This window comes from Mustela erminea, chromosome 15 (genome assembly GCF_009829155.1).
Source record: "Mustela erminea isolate mMusErm1 chromosome 15, mMusErm1.Pri, whole genome shotgun sequence".
Classification (NCBI taxonomy): Eukaryota; Metazoa; Chordata; class Mammalia; order Carnivora; family Mustelidae; genus Mustela; species Mustela erminea.
In genome coordinates this window covers 45,959,832-45,979,767 of record NC_045628.1, presented here as the reverse complement: position 1 = coordinate 45,979,767, position 19,936 = coordinate 45,959,832, and the positions used below count along the sequence as shown (strand labels likewise).

General features: G+C 37.1%; 1 protein-coding gene across 3 annotated transcripts in view; it reads right to left on the bottom strand.

The window, feature by feature from the left end:
• Positions 1 to 19,936, bottom strand: part of DIAPH3 (diaphanous related formin 3) — a 499,882-nt gene that overhangs the window by 398,987 nt on the left and 80,959 nt on the right. For all 3 annotated transcript variants that reach the window (XM_032314557.1, XM_032314558.1, XM_032314559.1), the window contains one exon: positions 19,017 to 19,121. In XM_032314557.1, the coding sequence (XP_032170448.1) occupies positions 19,017 to 19,121 (105 nt within the window). The remainder of the gene's footprint in view (positions 1 to 19,016; positions 19,122 to 19,936) is intronic.

The window sequence follows — 19,936 nt, the reverse complement described above, 5'->3', positions numbered from 1 at the left end:
ACCACCTACTCACTCACATATACACGTATAAAATTTCTTTAAACACAAACTTGCACCATCTACCTGCTTCTATTTTTTTTTTCCTAATCAGCTAACTTCCCAAGTCATATCTAATGCGCTCATTTGAATGGCTGTATTATCCACTGCTAAAGGAATATGCTAAAAATTCATCACTTTTCCAGTGATGGGAATTTTGGTAAGTTTCTTGACATTTTACACAGTGCTGCAAGGACTCACTTTGTACAGCTTTATACTTTCAATTTATTGTTATACAAATAGATTCAAAATAGTGGGGTTTTGTTAGATCATTAGGGTATAGCGGTTTTTTATTTAAATACTACCAAATTATACTACAATAAGGTTGCATTGCTATATATTTTTACTCCTTCACCAAACACTACTGTCAGCAATACTGTTTAGCTTTTCTATTTTGACAGATGAAAAATGCTTTCCATACCGATTTTAATTTACGTATTGAGATTGAATGTCTTTTCAAATAGCCATTCACCATTTATGTTTCTTCTTAGGTAAATTGCCTATTCATATTAAGTGAAAATTTTCCTATTGGGTTATTCGTCTTTTTCCTAATGATTTGTAGGTATTCTTTACCCAGCAGTGATACAGAGCAAATATTTTACTCCATTTTTTTTATTTCCTCTAAATTTTTATATTTACTCCCTTTCTCTCCCCATCACCACCCATATGGAAATTTTTAGTTGTTATATTAACCAACATACCCAATCCTTTTCCTCACAATTTCTGGAATTTAACGTACTTGACAATATTCACCTCAAGATTATTTTGCTTCAGAAAACTCTACATTTCACATCACTTATCCAACATAGTAAGGAAGAGGGAGTTCGAGGGAGTTCTTTTATCTCAAAAAACAAGTAGAGTATCACAAAATTCAATCTTAAAGTTCCTCCCCTTCCTCAGTGTGACCATCACTCAGACCAGAAAATAGTATTGAACGGAGCTGTGGGTCTTCATTATTTTCCCAACTAATTCTTCAAATCCATTATCTCAACTCATCAGGTTTCTCCAATCCTTCAGAGCTGAGAACAGTGGGGAGGGAAGAGGTAAGATACAGGAAACTGTTGTCCTTGGGTATCGCAGTTATACTCAGGCACCATTGTCCTCCAGTTGGGGCTGATAATCATCCCAAGAAGCAGCATTTGCGTATGTGGGTAACTCAGAGAGTCATTTTCTGGGTTTTCTAAGTCTACTCTTCATAGATTGTGTTGGGGTCATCGCAGGTCGTCCCCTTAGATGAAGCCCTTAAGATCTCTCAAATCCGACTACTTTTTGAGAGGTCCATATCCAATTGATGTTTTGGTACAAGTCTAACTTGTTCCAAAAGCAGGTCTACTTTTTTATACTTGCTTTGCCAACAGAGCAGCTAACACAGCCTCTTGACTTTAGAGTCCACCATTTGCAAATAGAGTAATTTTCCAATCATCATGTCCCCATATTGAAAGGAATGCAGTCAACTTCTGAGAAGTTCTCTCAAAGGGCCACCCATATGGCTTTCTCTTCCCATGACCACAGTAGTCTGACACCTGCTATCTTTAGTTTCTAGACTTCCACAAAACTGACACAACAGAAAAAGCCACAGTTAACATTTCTGCTATAGAAACTTTAGTTTTACTCTCTTAATACTTTTTTAGGCTTTTTTTTTTTTAATTTATTTGACAAACAGAGATCACAAGTAGGCAGGGAGGCAGGCAGAGAGCCCGATGTAGGGCTCGATCCCAGGACCCTGGGATCCTGACCTGAGCCAAAGGCAGAGGCTTTAACCCACTGAGCCACCCAGGCGCCCCTAGGCTGTTTTGAAATCAAAACCACCTTAATACTTCCTTGGAAGCTGGTTCCTTGGATTGGTAGGATTTTTTTTTTTCCTTCTTTATGTCTTGTACCTTCTAAGTTTTCTATAGCAATGCATCCTTTTTGAAGTAAGAAACACTTAAAATTACTGTTTTAAATTACCTTTCTTTAGTGCATTCCCATTAGTCACATTCTTAACTTAGATTTTGTTATTAATTTTAAATAAGCATTATACAAAAGTAATTACTTAAAGCATTCAATTCATTTATTCATTTTTTATTTATTATGCTTTAAGATGGCATTTGAATTCTGATCATAACTTACAAGAAAAGTATTCTTTCTCCTGAACTTTTAATGTAAAAAGTACTTAGAAATCGTCTTTTTTCACCAGAGAACAAAGCCATAAACAGAAATTCTTCCACATTGGTCGTAGACCATCACATTAAGTGCTATTTTAACTTAAGTTGTATCTTTGATTTTAATAATTTTAAATTTGAACATATGAATAAATGAATGACACTTGCAATGTTACTTGATTACTAAACAAGTTGATCTTAGAATTTTAATCACTTTAGTCATTGAAACACTCTAGGTCCTAAGAAAACTCTCAAAATTACAGGGGGAAATATAAAAATCATGAGCTATGAAACTTAAATATGTATTGAGAAAAATAAAATGAAAACATCAGTTCTGGTCACATTCTAATAGAAATGAACCTCAGGGGAGATGCATTTTGCCAACTCTGAGACACCCACAAAACTTAAGTTACAATTAAATTCAGATAATGAAATTCAGAAAAACCAAATTTATCAAATACAAGCCTATTAAAATGTCTCAAGAGATTATACATGTGCACCAAGATCAAGTATGACCTCAAGATAAAATGCATTTTTTTAACCATTAAAAAATATGACCTTAGCCATTTCAGGGTACTCTAACGTAGTAGGAAGCAGTCTGCTTGGCTACCTGATGACATGTCCAGAATTCAGCAGAGTTCCACTGAGACTTTCCAGGAAAGGGAGTACCAGGCACACTAACACAGATACCTACTTTACGCTACATCGCTTATTCCCTGTCTTCATGGAGCTTCTAGTCTATCGGATTAATTCAGTGGATGACTATATGAAGTGGGAGGACAGTTAAGGTAGAAAAAGCACACAGTGCCAGGGGTACACAGCCCATTATCTTCACAGCACATCATCCAACAAACCAAGTAAATAATTATCATTTGGCTTCTTATATAGACTAGCCTACAAAGAGATGAGAAAACAATTTCCTCCCTAATGCTATTTTTAAGTCATTAAAACGGCATTTGCATTCTTACACAGTCTCTATTAGCTTAGAATGTATACCTGTTCACAAAATGTATGCTAAGCCTTACAATGTTGATCGATCAAGTTTGTGAGCCTTCAAGTTCAATCACACGTGGGCAATCACAAATTCACAGAGATAAGATTGTCCTCAAGGGATCGGTCTTGTCCAGGTGACATAGAACCTTAATGACATTCTTCTCCAAGTATAACATATAAAGGCAGAGTTAGGGCACATCATAGCTTAGTCCTGAAGCACTAACCCAGCACACATAAAAGGTGGCAAAGCGAACAGCATGAGAGCGAATTCAAGCACGTCTTCCAATGTGGCTAAAGGGAGGATGAGACCTGGTTCGTGGTACCACAAAGAAACCGGTAGAGGCAACAATAAGAAAAGGTTGATGTGGGTAAGAAGGAAGTCAACGTAAACTTCAGAGAACTGCAATGGGTACTGCAGGCGGGTGCATGCTCCCAGAACATTCCTGAATGGACAGGATTGATTCAGTTAGAAAAAATAGGATGGGTAATTAAAAATTAAGACATTTAAATCTAGGGTGGGTAGGAGTATAATATTTAGAAGAAAACAGATAAAAAATTTAACTTTTCTTTTATCTTAAAAAGGGTACCAAGCCCAGAAAATCTTATAGTTCTTAAAAACATCAAGTCACTAAATAATTTTGTAGATTGTGTAAAAAAATTTGAGAAGATTAAGGGCATATTTATCAGCTTATATCATCAATCTGGCATAGCTAAAATGTGTTCATAACAAAAGAAAAACCAAATATTTGTGAAGGAGGCAATATTCTCAAATGAAATCATTTCCATCTTAATATTTTCAATTCATGTCACACACTTGAGATAAAATATTAATACATTAGTTTATACATAAAATGAATAGAACAAATATGAAGTACTAGTACAGTAGACATGCTTATAGTAAACCAATATTTATTGGCATATATAATCAACTTTTTTTTTAAGTTAATGGGGTAAGTGATCAAGAATTTTTATAGAGATTGTTAATCTAAAATATAGGAATTAACCCAGAAACTTCTGCTATCCATCTAGATATATCATGGGGGAAAAACCTGCATGAATGAAGCCAAGACATAGTCAAACAGAGCTAACAGAAGTAGAAAGACTAAGTAAGTCCTTAGGTCACTTGAGAACCTAGATCTAGGCCCATCTGAAGCCAATACCTTCTCAGATGCGCGAGCCAATATGTTCCTGTTGACTCCACTGGAGAGAGAAAGGGAAGAAGAAAATCCACTCAAGTGTGACTTCCTTAAGGTACTGGATATAGATGTCCAGTATCAAGCTTTCTAGTATTCTATAACTTACAGTGACAGGTGCCCAACACAGGCTGTAGCCCCACATAGTAACTACACAAACTTACTCCTATGAATTGAATTTTGTGACTACCCAGAGTTGATTTTTTGTGCCCCAAATTGCTAATGAGCTGTGATATCTGTTCGAGTTAATATAATCACATAGGAGAATGAAAGATAAATTGTTTCTGTGATAAATTACTTTAATGCCTGGAAAAGATAAGATTAGGATGAGTGCTTTTAAAAAAAAAAAAAAAAACTTGTTTTCAAATTAAGTAGGGACAAGATAACTGACAAGATCATACTATAAAAAATCAGACAAATCTATGTTTGAATTTAGACTGCTTTATTAATGATGTACTATATGTTAGCTAATTGAATTTAAGCTAAAAAATAGTAAGTATACATTCTTGGTCATATTAAAACACACAGTGGGTCACAGACAATGCTTCATGGGCATCCCTTATGCAAGAAAACCAAGTAGAACCCACTCCTACTCAGAGAAAAGGATGTGGTGCTATATCCAAAGATTGACATGAGAATATATATGTTCATTTTTTAAGTAGGAACAAAAATAATTTTTATGGTGCCTGCTTTTAGTAATTTATTCAACTTTATTCCATTATGAAGCCAGTGTAAGAATGCTTCAGCAGTAGCACACAGCTGCCCAGTGCCATTTGACACTTCAAACTTTGATGACTTGAACGTATGTAATCACTGCCCTACTTCCCATCCTATATGTTCCAACACAAACGCCCCTAAAATTTTATTATTTAGTAAGTCATGTCTTAGGGATAATGAATTCTCAGATCACAGCTAAAATTAACAAAGCGGGATTCTGAACTCAAAAAGACATAGTCTGCCATGATGAGTAAAACAAGCTTTTATAAAACATTGTAGAACATAAATTTAATAATTCATACCTTCCAGAAAAGATAGAATGTAGTCTTTGTTCCTAGTTCCAGTCATTAATATTACTATACTTCAAATAATATTTCAGCAATTTTCTTAGTATTTAAAAGCAGTATCTAAATACAGTTACCATTTTTGTAATCTATTTTACTACTGTATATATAATAAAGTCCTAATGTCCATAATATTTTACAATGTGTTACCAAAATTGATGAGTTTAATTACTTAATGTGCACGGATCAATTTGAAAGAAATTGAAAATGAACACACCGTACACTCTACTTAATCTTGTTAGTCTTGTTTCAGAATTCACTTTCTAATTTGCAACCCAGTAGGCTATATTTTAAGATAGAAGATTTCTTTTACGTTTCAGCAGTTTAAAGCCAAAACAACTACAGGAAGGTAGAATTCTAGCAGTCACAAAGTCTGACCTCAAGGGGAAGAAAGATCCCAGGCTTTCATGCTCTAAGCCAAGTCCCTTGGCTTGTTATACGTTTTTTTTTCTTTTTTTTCCCTTAAAAATGGGGAGGAGTTATTCTACTACTCTGCCTATAGAATAATTTTTAAATGAATTACAGACACAGAAAGTAGATCAACAAATTGGTAGACAAATGAAATAACAAAGGAAATAATCATTCAAAGTCACTTCTGGTTGGTTAAGGATGGCATGGAACTATATAGTTAAGAGGAGTGATACATTTTCATTAGTAATGCATTTTCGAAGTAATACAGGTATCTGCAAAAGGGGTCACACAGTACTTTTCACATCACCGAACCATTTTAAAATCCAAGGTGAAATAAACTCTCCAGTGCCTATGAACTCCATTTACATGGAGTACATTGCTGTAATTTTTAAAAATGCATTCATATTCAAATCTGAGAAACAGGATTCTGAGCTCATCAGGCCTGCTTAATTGCACCAACATCTGCAATCAATTTAAATTCTTTAAGATGGTCTTTCACAGTGCTTGAAGTGATTTCATGCTGTGATAGATTTAACACACTCACTAATTTATAGACACACACAAGCAGATGAGACCTATTTTTCCAGGGGTGGGGTAAAGTACAGAAGGGCAGTCTGAGTTTTCCAACTATCACTGCGATATGAAAAAGGAAGCGTTCTGCACAACTTATCGAAATCATCTGAGAAGATGATAGCACTGCATAAACATAATATAGAAATTAAAACTAAAACTGGTGTTTTATTTAAATCTATTTATAGGTCACAGACCATTACGAGGTTTGATGAAAGTTTACGGGTAGAAAAAACAGCAAAAGCCAGAGCTATCAGTTCAGGTCACATCGAGAAATGTCATTCCTTAATCGATCATGATAGTCTATCCTGAGTCAAGGTGGGTGGGGGCAGGCAAGAAGAAGAAATCCTGAAAATCCAGAATTGTTTTTTAACCAAAGACATACATTGGCATCACATTAAGAATATGAAACTCACAATAAGAAAACTAGAGGCTTTGGGCAGATGGCAGCAGCAGTACAGTTTTTGAAACTCACTGGATTCTTACAGAAAAAAACAACTAAAGGGCAAAACCACAGACCTAACAATGCAAGCAACAACTTATCTCTGTGATCCTCAAAATACAAGCAGTAGGAGACAATCCACTAATGACCACAAAATCTACACAATATCAACGTCTGAGTGGGAAGAAACAGAGGAGGCAAGAAGATGCCAGATGAACATGAAAGCACCAGAAGCCCAAAATAGCCCAGAGGTCCTCATTAGAAGTCTCAGTAGGCTAATTTGAGGACAGCAGCTCAAACTAGGTGGAGTTTGGCCTTTTCCAATTGTGGATGAGCTCAAGCGGCAAAAAACAACGAAGGAGACTGGGGCGGATGTGTCCCGTGAACTCCGGGCACTGAGCTGCCTGGGGTCCCTTGCAGGAGAGTACAGCACGATGAGAGAAAGTGCTGACGGCGAAATTGAAGTTAAGCAGAACATTCCTGTAGAAGATGAACAGTTGCCACAAAAACAAAGCCATAAAACATGGCAAAGTAACTTACAATTTCAAACTGTGCAAAGAGACATTGAGACAACATACAAGACATAGTGGAAAAAAAACAAATTTCAAAATCCTCAGAAATGAGGGAGAGAATTTGGAGTGGGGGTGTTGGGGAATAACTAAGAAAATCACTTCAGAAGTAAAAACTAAACTAGAAAGAAGAACAACAACAAAAATACAGAAGAAAGATCTGGGACAGAGCGCATATTGGGGATACACAAAAAATCTTACATACAGATAATAAGATCTCTGAAGAAGAGCCAAATGCAGGTCAACAGAACACTTCCATGAAAATTAAGAAGAAAAAAATTTTTAAGATTTAAGAAATACATAAAAGTATACTGTTTATCAGATAATCCCAACTCAACAACTAGATAAAAAGAGCCAGTAATCCGTAAGGGATAATAATTAGTTACCAGCAGAACTTCTGTCATGTTTTTATGCCAGAGGAAAGAATATATTTAAGATCCAAAAACAAAAACAAAACCACATGAGCCGAAGATTTTATATCCAATAAAACTGACTAAATGATAGAAGGCGTATACGGTTATCCGTATGCAATAACCAGGAAATGCTCTTCCCAGGAGCCCTACAGAGGAATCCACTGCAGAGCAAACTTCAGACAAACGTCTAGGGAAATAAGAACTTAAGGACTGGTGGGGAGACATAAAATATAGTTACTCAGAAATAAGAGCGGCGGCGCTAAATTCAGTTACTCATAGATGGGGAAGCTACCGCAGGACTAGAAAGAACTAGAAAATGTAACAGCTCTATGTTCAATGTAGACAGAGTCTAACAAAAGCAGCAGGTGGAGACTGCATACGTCAAAGAACACTTCTTTGAACATATCCACACCATGTTTTTCCTTTGCTATCTCTCTGCTGAAGAGGCCCAGAAACAGTGATTAATCCACCAGCAATAAGCATCCTTATGCCCAGACTGTTCTTGAAATACCATTTCCCACTGAAGGAAAAGATGGATCCCAGACAGTGTGGGAGAATCAACATACTCACTAGGCAGGAATGAACAATCCGAAATTCCTGGGGTCATAACAAAATGACCAGGAGCCAACTAGTCAAAGATGGGGCAATCTGAGCTTCACTAAGGATAGTAATTATAATGCATAAATTATCATAATTATCATATCTTAATATTAAAAATAACTGGTTACCTTCAGAGGTTGTTAGGAAACCAATCCACTATAGTGAAAATAGGCAATGGAAAAGAATCAAGTATTTATCCTAAACTTCCTATATCATGAAGTAGTCAGTAGTTGAGAGGAAATGTCTCTTTATAAGCATATTCCAAGTAAGAACATGCAGTGAGAAGAAGACAGTCTCTTCAGCAAATGGTGTTGGGAAAACTGGCTTATACCATATCCAAAGATAAATTAATGGATTAAGGGGGGTGCCTGTGTGGCTCAGTCATTAAGCATCTGCCTTCCACTCAGGTCATGATCCGAGGGTCCTGGGATTGAGCCCCGCATCAGGCTCCCTGCTCAGCAGGAAGCCTGCTTCTCCCTCTCCCACTCCCCCTGCTTGGGTTTTCTCTCTCGCTGTGCCTCTCTCTGTCAAATAAATAAATAAAATCTTTAAAAATAAAATAAAATAAAATGGATTGAGGACCTAAATGTGAAACCTGGAACTATAAAAATCCGAGAACAGAGCACAGACAGTAATTTTTCTGCCATTAGACACAGAAACTTTTTTTCTAGATCCGTCTTCTGGAACAAGGCAAACAAAAAACAAAAATAAACTAGTGGAACTACATCAAAATACAAAGCTTCTACACAACAAAGGAAACAATCATCAAAACTAAAAGGCAAACCTTATCTGATAAAGGTTTAGTATCCAAAAGAGAACTTATACAACACCCCTAAAACAAATGATCCCAATAAAAAATGGGCAGGAGACATGAATAGACATTTCTCCAAAGAAGATATACAGATGGTCAACAGACACATGAGAAGATGCTCAATATCACTCATCATCAGGGAAATACGGATCAAAACTATAATGGGATATCACCTCTCAGCTGTCATCAGAATGACTAAAATCAGCAACACAAGAAACACAAGAAACAAGAGGCAAGGATGTAGAGAAACAGGAACCCACATGCACTGCTGGTGGGAATGAAAACTGGTGCAGCCACTATGGAAAACAGTATGAAGGTTCCTCAAAAAGTTAAAAATGGAATGAACCACCCTACCATCCAGTAATTGCACTACTGAGTAATTATCCCAAAAATACACAAACACCAATTCAGAGGGATACACGCACCCCTACATTTGCAGCTTCATTATTTATGACAACCAAATTATGGAAGCAGACCAAGTGTTCATCAATAGATGAATGGATAAAGAGCTGGTAAATATATATATAATATATATGTGTGTTATATATATTATATATATTATGCAATATTAATCAACCATAGAAAAGAATTACATCTTGCCATTTGCAACAACATGGATAGAGCTAGAGAGTATAATACTAAGTGAAACAAGTCAGAAAAAGACAAATACCATATAATTTCACTCATATGTAGAATTTAAAAAAAAAAAAAACAAGTGCGCAAAGAAAAAGACAAACCAAGGAACAGACCCTTAACTAGAGAGGACAAAACTGATGGTTACCAGAGGAGAGACTGGTGGGGGGATGGGTGAAATAGGTGATGAGGATTAAGGAGTGCACCTGTGATGGGCAGCAAGTGTCATACAGAAGTGCTGATCACTGTATTTTACACCTGAAATTAATGCAACACTACATATTAACTATACTGGAATTAAAATAAGCCTAAGACTGAACAAGTATTCCAACTAATAAATGGAAATGAAATTACAGAATTTTAATTATAAACCAGACATAAAGAAACTCCTGACAATAAAACATAATACTTCCTATGGTCTTGCCAAAGGGATCAAATCTGAGTCTGATCAAGCTTCTTGATCTAGCTGCCATTTTGCAGGAAATGAAATATAAGAAACAGGATTATGCAATCAGCAAAAGCCAGACTGTCCTAGATAAAAATAAATAGATGGGACTCCTGAAGATTGGGGGGGGGGGGGGGGCCTTAAAGACATTCCAAATTTTTAAAAAATCATGAATAAATTATGGTGTCTGGTGATGTACTTTTGGGTAATAAAACTATAAAGAAACTCAAGGAAATGACTCCTATAAAAGTCAAGGTAGTGATTAGGAATAGTTCAAAAAAAGCAGGGACGGGGGGATTTGAAATGGACAGGATAGCTGAAGGGTAGATGGCAAGGTTCCATTAATTAACCTGGGTGGTGTTTCCCTTATGATAATTCACTAAGCTACATATTTGTTTTTGGTGTTTTCTAGAACTGTTTTAATTTACAATAAAAAAGTTTTTTTGTTTTTTAAAGGTCTGACTTCTAGTTCTAACTGCAGAACATGGGTAAGTCACTTGCTAGGCCTTTACTCATGTTCAAAATGTAAAGGTACGCTAAGATATATTCTAGACCTACAATAAATAAACTATAAAAATGTCTACTAAAGGAGTATATTGCCATTCTTTACAAAAATCATGCCAGAAAATGACTTAAGTCATGGAGAGTGATAGAACAGCCTTCCCAAAGCGGGGGGGGGGGGGGGGGGGGGAGATCCACCCCCCCCCCAAAAAAATTAGCTTAACAATGATAACATCTAAATTTACTCTTGGACTATTTTTTCAGATTTTGGTGATCCCAAGGATAGAGTTCCCAGTTTACCTGGTCTATCCCTGGAAGGCTTTCTGATATTGAAAGGATTTCAAATAGTTCTGTATTACATTGAACGTAAGAAGATATACCAACCCTATTTTCTTCAAAGTGGAGGGGAACCATGATACTGCACCATTTAGGAAATGGTATTAAGTCAGGGAAACATGAAATTAAGAATTAATGCTTTTTGTACATCAAGATGATTAACATATGAAGGATTTAAGTATGTATAGAATGTATTCTATTTAGGAATAATTAAGAACTGAAAGGCTGTCTCTTAAGCCCAAACTAAATTAAGGAGGGTTTTAAGATTACAGCCACCAACTAGGAATATCAATCAGTCCACTGAAGCTTTTACACCAGGCATACTCTTTTCCTCCTTATTAATACTCCATTGGACATCTCCCAAAACAGACCAGGTCCTTCCATCTGTCATAGTAGACAGAATCAGAATAGGGGAATGTTAAAGTGGACAAACGTTAGGATTTCTTCATAGCTACAGTATGCCATTCTGATCTGATGCCCAGTCAAACTAGCCTTAAACCCTAAGTGGCTTTATTTGTAAATATGCTCTATGCTTTGCCTTTAAATTCTATCAACTCCTAGTCTTTTGTTGAATTAATGTTACACTACATAGACCTCTAGCGATGAGGCTCATCTTGTACATCCCAGGAGAGTTTTTCATCCTTGCTTTTACACTAGAATCACCAAGAGATCTTCACAAAGTGCAGGTACCTGGATCCTACCTGCAGGAATTAACTTGCTAAATGCTAGGGCTCAGACACAGTTTTGAGGTGTTTTCTCTTTTTTTTTTTTAAGTTCTCCAGAAGATTCTAATGGATATCAAGGTTGAGAACCAACGTTCCTGTCCACTCTCATTTCCGGCTCATTTCATGAATTACCTATCCCCTTCACTCATGAAAGGCAACCACAGATACATAACATTTTTTTCATTTTCACATATTCCTTCAGAACTCTTTCTTCTTTCAAACGGTTCATTCCATTGGGCTATTGCTCATCACTTTTGTCTCCCTCAAATCACGTGCCTCTTTTTTCTGACACTCTCCAAGTTTTTACTACTTTTGCTGTAATCGGTCATAAGTGTAATTACATTTGCAAAATCTAAAAAGCAAGAGCAGAGCAAATTATCTCTGACCAAGAAACAATTCAGTGAAAAAGATAAAAACCACCTCAGATGATCTCCAATGCCACAACTGGTATAAGCATCGGGGACAACATCAGATTCTAAAATTCTAGGTTTTACCAGTAAATAACATTATTTCTATATCAGGTGAGTCTTTTTTAAAATTGCTTTAAGAAAAGGTATCTTTAAGGTGGGTTTGTTTTGGTAAGATCTTATTTGAGAGAGAATGAGAGTGTGTGTGTGTGCCAGCAGGGTGGGGGGGCGGGGGAAGCAGAGGGAAAAGCAGGCTCCCTCCCTGCTGAGCAGGAAGCCAGATGAGGGGCTAGATCTCAGGACTCTGATAGCATGACCTGAACCTAAGACAGATGCTGAATCAACCAAACCACCCAGGCACCCTTAAGATTTTTAAAAGACCAAAAATACACAATTCTAATTTGAACTTAATATAATTTCTTGTAAGAAAAAAAAAAAAAAAAGATGAAGAAAGGATGACTGGGTTCTTCATTATCATCTCCTGCCTAAGCAAGAACACAGGGCAGTAATAGCAGGAGCACATTATTCGCCCCCGGTGCTGCCCAGAAACAACTCATAATGAAGCTGGATGGATTTGAACTGTTAGAAGATCATTTTAATTGTACATAAATAAAACCTGTCCTATGTAGGCAGAAATGGAAATTAAAGTGCCAGTTAGATTATTAGGAAATACTCCTAACAAGAAATTGGTTCATTGCCCTGGGGCTCTGATATTTCCTCCTAGTCAGCAAGAAAGACTGGAGACAAACAGACAAAATAACGGAAGCAAGGGCACTGCCCTGCCGATAAATAGGTAAGTGTCTAATACCAAGTACCAGCCACAAATTTTTACTCAGCTTTTGTTACAAGTGCACTTGGATCAAATCCCTAACCTGAAATGGAAGCCAAAAAAAAATCCACGTTAACTTTAAGTAGCAAAAATGTGTAGAACTGTCTGGTTCATCTAAGTTCCCAGTGCTTGAAATATAACCCTTTTAAGTAATAACAACGATTAAAAGTGAGAGAAAACAACACTTGTTGTAGCTGCATCTGACAATGTTTTCCAAAATTAACATGAAAATAAACCCCTTCCAGAAAAAAAAAAAAAAAAGACTCTGAAAGGTATGAAAATGCCCCCACCAATAAAATACAATATTAACAAATCAGGGCTAAAAGAGATGAACTCCAGGTTTTCTACCTAGGAAAAAATATACAAATTTGACCATCACTAGTATTTTCCCAAAACAATTCTTTCCTGATCAGGACACGCCTAGAAGGACGACACTGGACAAAACCACATCATTCATACTTGAACATCATGCCCTACTGGGCTAGGACAAGAGGTACCTGGTAACACCTTTCAAAATATACTATATATACACACAGGTACACATACATACAAGAACCTACAATCCTACATTTATGAACTCCACGTAGGCACATTTTATCACATTGTTTAAAAAACTTGTTACCCTTTCTATATGCCTTTTAAAGTTATGTTCTAATATTTGGTGTTTATTTCTTACTAAAGAAGTCTAACCCAGAACTACAGAAATACTTAGGGGCTGAAGGAGGAGAGCTCAACATGAAGCAAACTTCTCCAATACACGCCTCAGAGGAGCCTTGCAGTCAGTTGTCTGTGGTCACGAATGACTAAGAAAGAGAAAAGCTGAAAACAAAGTCCAAAGAAGCGGACTTTCAGGAGCAGAAAGATTAATTCTGCTTCTTTGGGGAAGAGGTGGGGAGAGACGGATGGCGGACCAAAAAGGAAAAAACTAAATATAAACAGGAAATAAATGTTGGATGTTTTAATGAAGAAGCTGAGAAATGTGAAATTAGGCCCTACCAGTCATCAGCCCCCCCCCCCCCCAAAAATCAGCTCTTTACTTGCAGGTGCGATACAGCTTCCTAGGGCATACAGATGGAGGGAGCGAGGTCCAGGAGCAGGAGCTTAGAGGAATTTTTTATTCCAAGCTAATGCATTCAGAAGGAACTAGAAGTATGTATTTGGAAGAGAAACTATTGAGCCTTTTATCCACAACAAATGGTACAACCCAAAAGATAAGACCACATGCTGACAGGGAGCAGTCTGGTAGTCATCTGTATAGAGGTAAACTGTCAGGGCTGTCTCATATCTTGTGTTTAAAAATAAGTTCCGGAGGGGCACCTGGGTGGCTCAGTCAGTTAAGCATCTGCCTTCCACTCAGGTCATGATCTCAGGGTCCTGGGATCGAGCCCCACATGGGGCTTCCTGCTCTTTGGGGAGCCTGCTTTTCCCTCTCCCTCTGCCTGCAGCTCCCTTGCTTATGCTCACTCTGTCTCTTTGTCAAATAAATAAAATAAATAAATATATGGGGGGTGGAGAAAAAGTCAACTCCAAAAGCACTGATAAGCAAACACTCAAGCCCACTACTTAGTTCCTGGAGGCAAAGGTGTTATATTCCACCCACACCGCCCCCCCACCCCCCCACTTCCTCCCTCCCTCTCACACCCTCTGAGCTGCTTTCTTCTTCTAGGAATTTGCTTTCCCTTTCAGGGCTGTAGATGTTGACTTCTCAGGACTCCTCCAGTTTGCATTGCCACAGATTACCCTGAAAAAGCAGCCAACTGAAACAGCACAAAGAAGATTCTTTCTTCTCAACAGATGGAAGAAGTAGAATGAATTTTTTTATTTTTAAGATTCCTTTGCGATGGAGGGGTGGGGAAGGGAAGTATCTTATTGCTCTAAATCCTCCCCTCTGTAAGGTATCCTTTTTAACACCTTTTTCCAGTGGTTTTTAAAGTAACCCATGACTTCCTGTGACTTTCACATTACCCAGACATCACCTACCCGGAGCCAGTTCACCCTGAATACAACTCAAGCACCAGCAGGAGTATAAACACCAACATCAAAATGGGTATCGCAGACACGGGGAGGATATACCAACACCAAGAAAAGAAAAACTTGGTGAGGGCAGCTCGTCTATTAGGATTTATCTCCAAAGCCTGGTTTGTCTCCTCAAGGTACAGGATTCCTGACAACAAAACCATCATTTAACGTTATCTGCAGAGGTGCTTTCAGAATTTGAAGGGGGAAAATAACTAGACCACAATAAAGAACGAGAACAACACTCAAAGCCAGGGTAAGCAGGACTCAATCCATTTACAGGGTAGATGTTTATTAAATTACAGTTCCCTTTAGAAAATAGGGGAAATTTTTACACAATTTGTGGCTTAAGAGCTCCTTGGTGTTGGTTTCAAAATTTTCTTCTTCCATTTTTTTGTTGGAAACTATGGAGTCTCTTCCATTTGGACTATCATGTTAGAGCCTCATTTCAAGGTCCTTACCCCTTACTGCAGAATACTTACCAGCCCCCTCGTAATCAAACAAAAGTCAAGACTGTATTCATTCTTTCCAAAACAAATTTTCTTCAATAAACTTGCTACGGAACATCTGAGGCAAGTCTTATCTACCAAGGAATGGCCACTTGGCGCTGTACTACCCGCTCTCATGTATGCACAGTCTACTTGATGAGGGGAGTAATTTTCAGAATGAATTAGAGATGGAAACCCTGCATAGGCAGAAGGCTATAGGGACGGTCCAGCCAGATGCGCACAACAGCATAGCAAAATCCCCACCTAAAGTAGTTTAAATAATCACCTCACGTGACAGAAAAATCTGGAGGCAGGGCTGTATAAGACCAGATCAGCAACTCCAAGAAGTCATGTGCCAACTATCCCACGCCCTCTCACAACCATGTCAAATAACTGGGAAAAAAGTGGTTTTCTGCCCTGGATCTCTTTGTGAGGGATTAAAACCTTTCTCAGAAGCCCCCAGCAGACAGTACTGGACAAACCTGGCTCACATACCCATGCTGTAGGAAACTGGAAAAATGTGGCTTTGGCATTTTTCGGCCTCTAAAGTAGGCTCTTTGCTTTAAAAAAAAAAAAAATAGTTAATAATCTTCTAACTGAAAAAAATCAGCATTACCATTGGGCTACTGAAATAAACTTAAGGTCTTAGAAACAACCTGGCTTGATTGAGGATTTGTTATTTTTCCCCCATTCCAAAAATCCAGCTTAGCTACTTTAGGGCTGGTTTAAGCATTAATATTTCTAAAGAATTTTCAGATTATCAACTGCAGGCATCAGTGCTATTTTGAAAAATGTTAATGCTTCTCCACAAAACAATCTCAAAGCAAAGTCTAAGGCTAAATTTATAACAAAGTTTATCTGACACAAACACCCCCATGCTCTCTAGAATAACTCATCTATAAATTTTGATGGTTTTTCCTCAGAGAAGATTTTTTGTCCTCATTAACCTCAATACACTGGTATGAGAGAGTCTGTATCTAAGAGTTAATGTGTTTCTACTTCCAGAGCAAAAATAGATGACTGGTCAGCTTGAACTTTCTAGAATGTTAACCAACCGCCAAATTATTCAGCATCCTCCTAGGAAAAGCCATGATCCTCCACACACTAATTAAATGAGTGAATGCTTTAATCATACTTTAGATAACTAATCTATTTCAATCCTGATAATCTAATTATCTAATTCTAGTAAATAAATTCCAACCTCAGTCCAAAACGATTAGAGGATTAAAGTTTACAATCAGTGTATGCAAACTGAAATAGATCCACTCTAATGAAGTTCAAAGCAGTTTGTTCTAAAAAGTCTGTTTATTATCTAAAATTCAAGAATTAAAATGCATTATTATACCAATGTTTTCTAAACCAGTTCTAACTAATATAGTATCTCTTATAATTTTATTAAGTGAATTTATGTTCTTTGGATTTAAAATTGTCTAATAGGGGAGTCATCCCTGATCACTCCATGAGACAGCACAAGGAGGGTTGGAGAGACAGGTAAAAATAGATAAAGGGGATTAAGAGTACCCTTACCAGAGATGAACATTGAGTAATGTTAGAATTAGTGAAACCTCTTGTACATCTGAAACTAATGTAACACTGCATGTTAACTACACTTCAATAAAAAAGGAAAATAACACCATCTCCACGTCCCATGCGTTTTTTCCACATTGCATTTCATTTATCACGTATGTTTATGTGTTTCTGTTACGTGTCTTATGTTGCTCCATAAGTCACCATGATTGACCATCTTGGTACTCCAACTCCAATGCCTGGAACACTGCCTGATATACAGACACTTAATAAATGTGATGCAGACTCACGAATGGTCAATTTGTATTTTTCAAAAATATAAGTCCATGTCCATCAATAACTACAGTGTAATGATTTCAACAGCAAGAACAAATCACAAAGAAAAAATAAGAAACAATTGCTAACAACCACTGCTACCAAAAGAGGCAGCCACAGGTATAAAACCTGCTATGTTCCACTCATGAAATAAACTATTTTTTTTAGTATTTTATTTACTTGACAGAAAGAGAGAGCATGAGCCGGGAAGGGGGTGGGGGTGGGGGGCGATGGGTGGGGAGAGGGAGAAGCAGGCTCCCCACTGAGCAGGGAGCCCGTGTGACTAGATCCTAGGACCCAGGATCATGACCTCAGCTGAAGGCAGATGCTTAACAGGCTGAGTGAGCCAGGACCCCCATAAACAATTAAATTCTAACAACAAGCCTATGATATAGCTCTAAGTCCCATCTTGTGGAGGAGGATGTTGAGAATCCGGTAAAATAAGATGCCCAGTATCAAAGGGATGATAAGTCAATCCACAATACAAGTGCTCTCTTAAGTCCCTAATGTTCATTTGTGATATCCAGGGACCATTAAGGGGCAAAAGCAATTTTTGTCACAATAGCAGGAAACAACACCCATCTACATAAGGAGCCAGAAAAAGTACAGTACTCTGATTTCTACAACTCAACATCAAACTGCAGAACAGGAGGCATGCTTAAAAATTAAACATCACTTTAGTCTGCTTTCTAAAAGAAAATCCTCCAAGTCACTGACTGGTCTAGTAGATAAATAGAGCTTACGTATCAGTAACTTAAATTCTCGTAACTTGGCCTTTAGTTAAAATATCCAGTGAAAACTGCAGCGTATTAAGTTATTCTTCTCCAACCAATTCTGTTTTAAATTCAGCCAAAAGCATTTTCTACTGTCTTTCTGATTGCTTCTTCATTAGTTCCCGTTTTGTAGACTTCATCCCATCCATCAATTCGATTTCTATATGACTGGTCAAGCTCATTTGTTGTCCCATGAAATAAATGTAATTGATTCTGCATGCCAGTCATGGTTTCTTAGACATTTACTCATTACTTCCACCCACATATTTCATGTTTCCTTGGAAAACTGGCAGCCACGTGGAGGCTTAATGCTCTTTTCAACGTCTACATTTATAATTTGTTATGAGATAATTTTATCCATAGGGAACCTCACATTAAAGATATGCCGCCTCTCAGCCACTATTATGTGAACTGATTTAGGTAGTTATAGTAAAATCGGCCCTACTTTTCTATAATACAAATATTATCCCAATTTAAAAGTGACATCAGAGATCAATAGCCATCTTAATCCACTTTCCTTAAAAAGGAAAGAAGTCTTGGAGGAAACCAACCCAGTCCATGTTCCTCATGAATGTCAGGGGCTAAAAAGCAAAAGCAGTCTTAGAAGGTACGAGAAATATTTTTAAATTAAATAAACATCCTACTCGTGGTCTTTATACATTCAAAAGCCCTGTGATTCCAGTTGCTCAAAAATTTAAGCACTTCGTTAGACAAATGTATTGTTTTCCACACTATAACACGGTTCAGCAGTATTTTTCAACTTGACAGTTTTACTTACTGTCTTGGAAGCAGTATTAATGTACTGCATCACCATTTCTTTTTTGATGCTGAAGTCCTTTTCCCGCAATGGTGCCTTCTTATCTTCATTTAAATTCATATCTTCCTGGAAAACACAATTAAAAAGCCTCATTTTAGAATCTAAGTAGAGTAGCAATTCTACATACCCTAGGAACGGAAAAATCAATAATTTGTGACTAAAGCAGCATTAATTGTTTCGGAATGATTTACACATAGTTCTGCATGGAGAAAAGAAAGAGCAGGAAATACAGACAAAAACATGTTCTAGATCATTTTAACAGGTAAAACACTTACCAGAAAATCTTTTTAAAATTCACAGCAAGCTAGTAAAATTACATTCTCATCACTACAGATAATTAGACACTTAGATTTCTACCTTTCCTAAGGTCATCTAGAGTCACAATTTAAATACACACATGCACACATACACAAACACAAACACAACACACACAACTATAGTTTGTTGTTGTGTTTTTAAATAGCTGTACCTGAAGCTATCTTGCACTATTTCTGAAAGAGCTGCTCCATGTATCAAAAATTAAAAGGTAAATAAGCCAACCACTTTCCAGATTGTGTAGCTACAAGCTCATCTGATCAAATACCTGGTATAGATCCTGGCAAAAGGCATTCTATAGTGGTCTCTTGTCTACCCCTATCAAAAATATCCATTAACTACTTAGTCTATTCTGTGTTCTAAATCAGCTAAGAGTTGTACTCATAAAAAGAGGTACCACCCAAAAATCTAACATTTCTCAACAGCACCCATCAAAATAAAGATTTAAGTAACCCAGATCGTGCTACAGGTCTCATTTTAACTTTTTAAAAATACAAGTCAAGAATGCCCACTTAAATGTGGGAATTTCTACAAGCTGTCTTATTTAGAGGCTGCTCTGGCAAAGA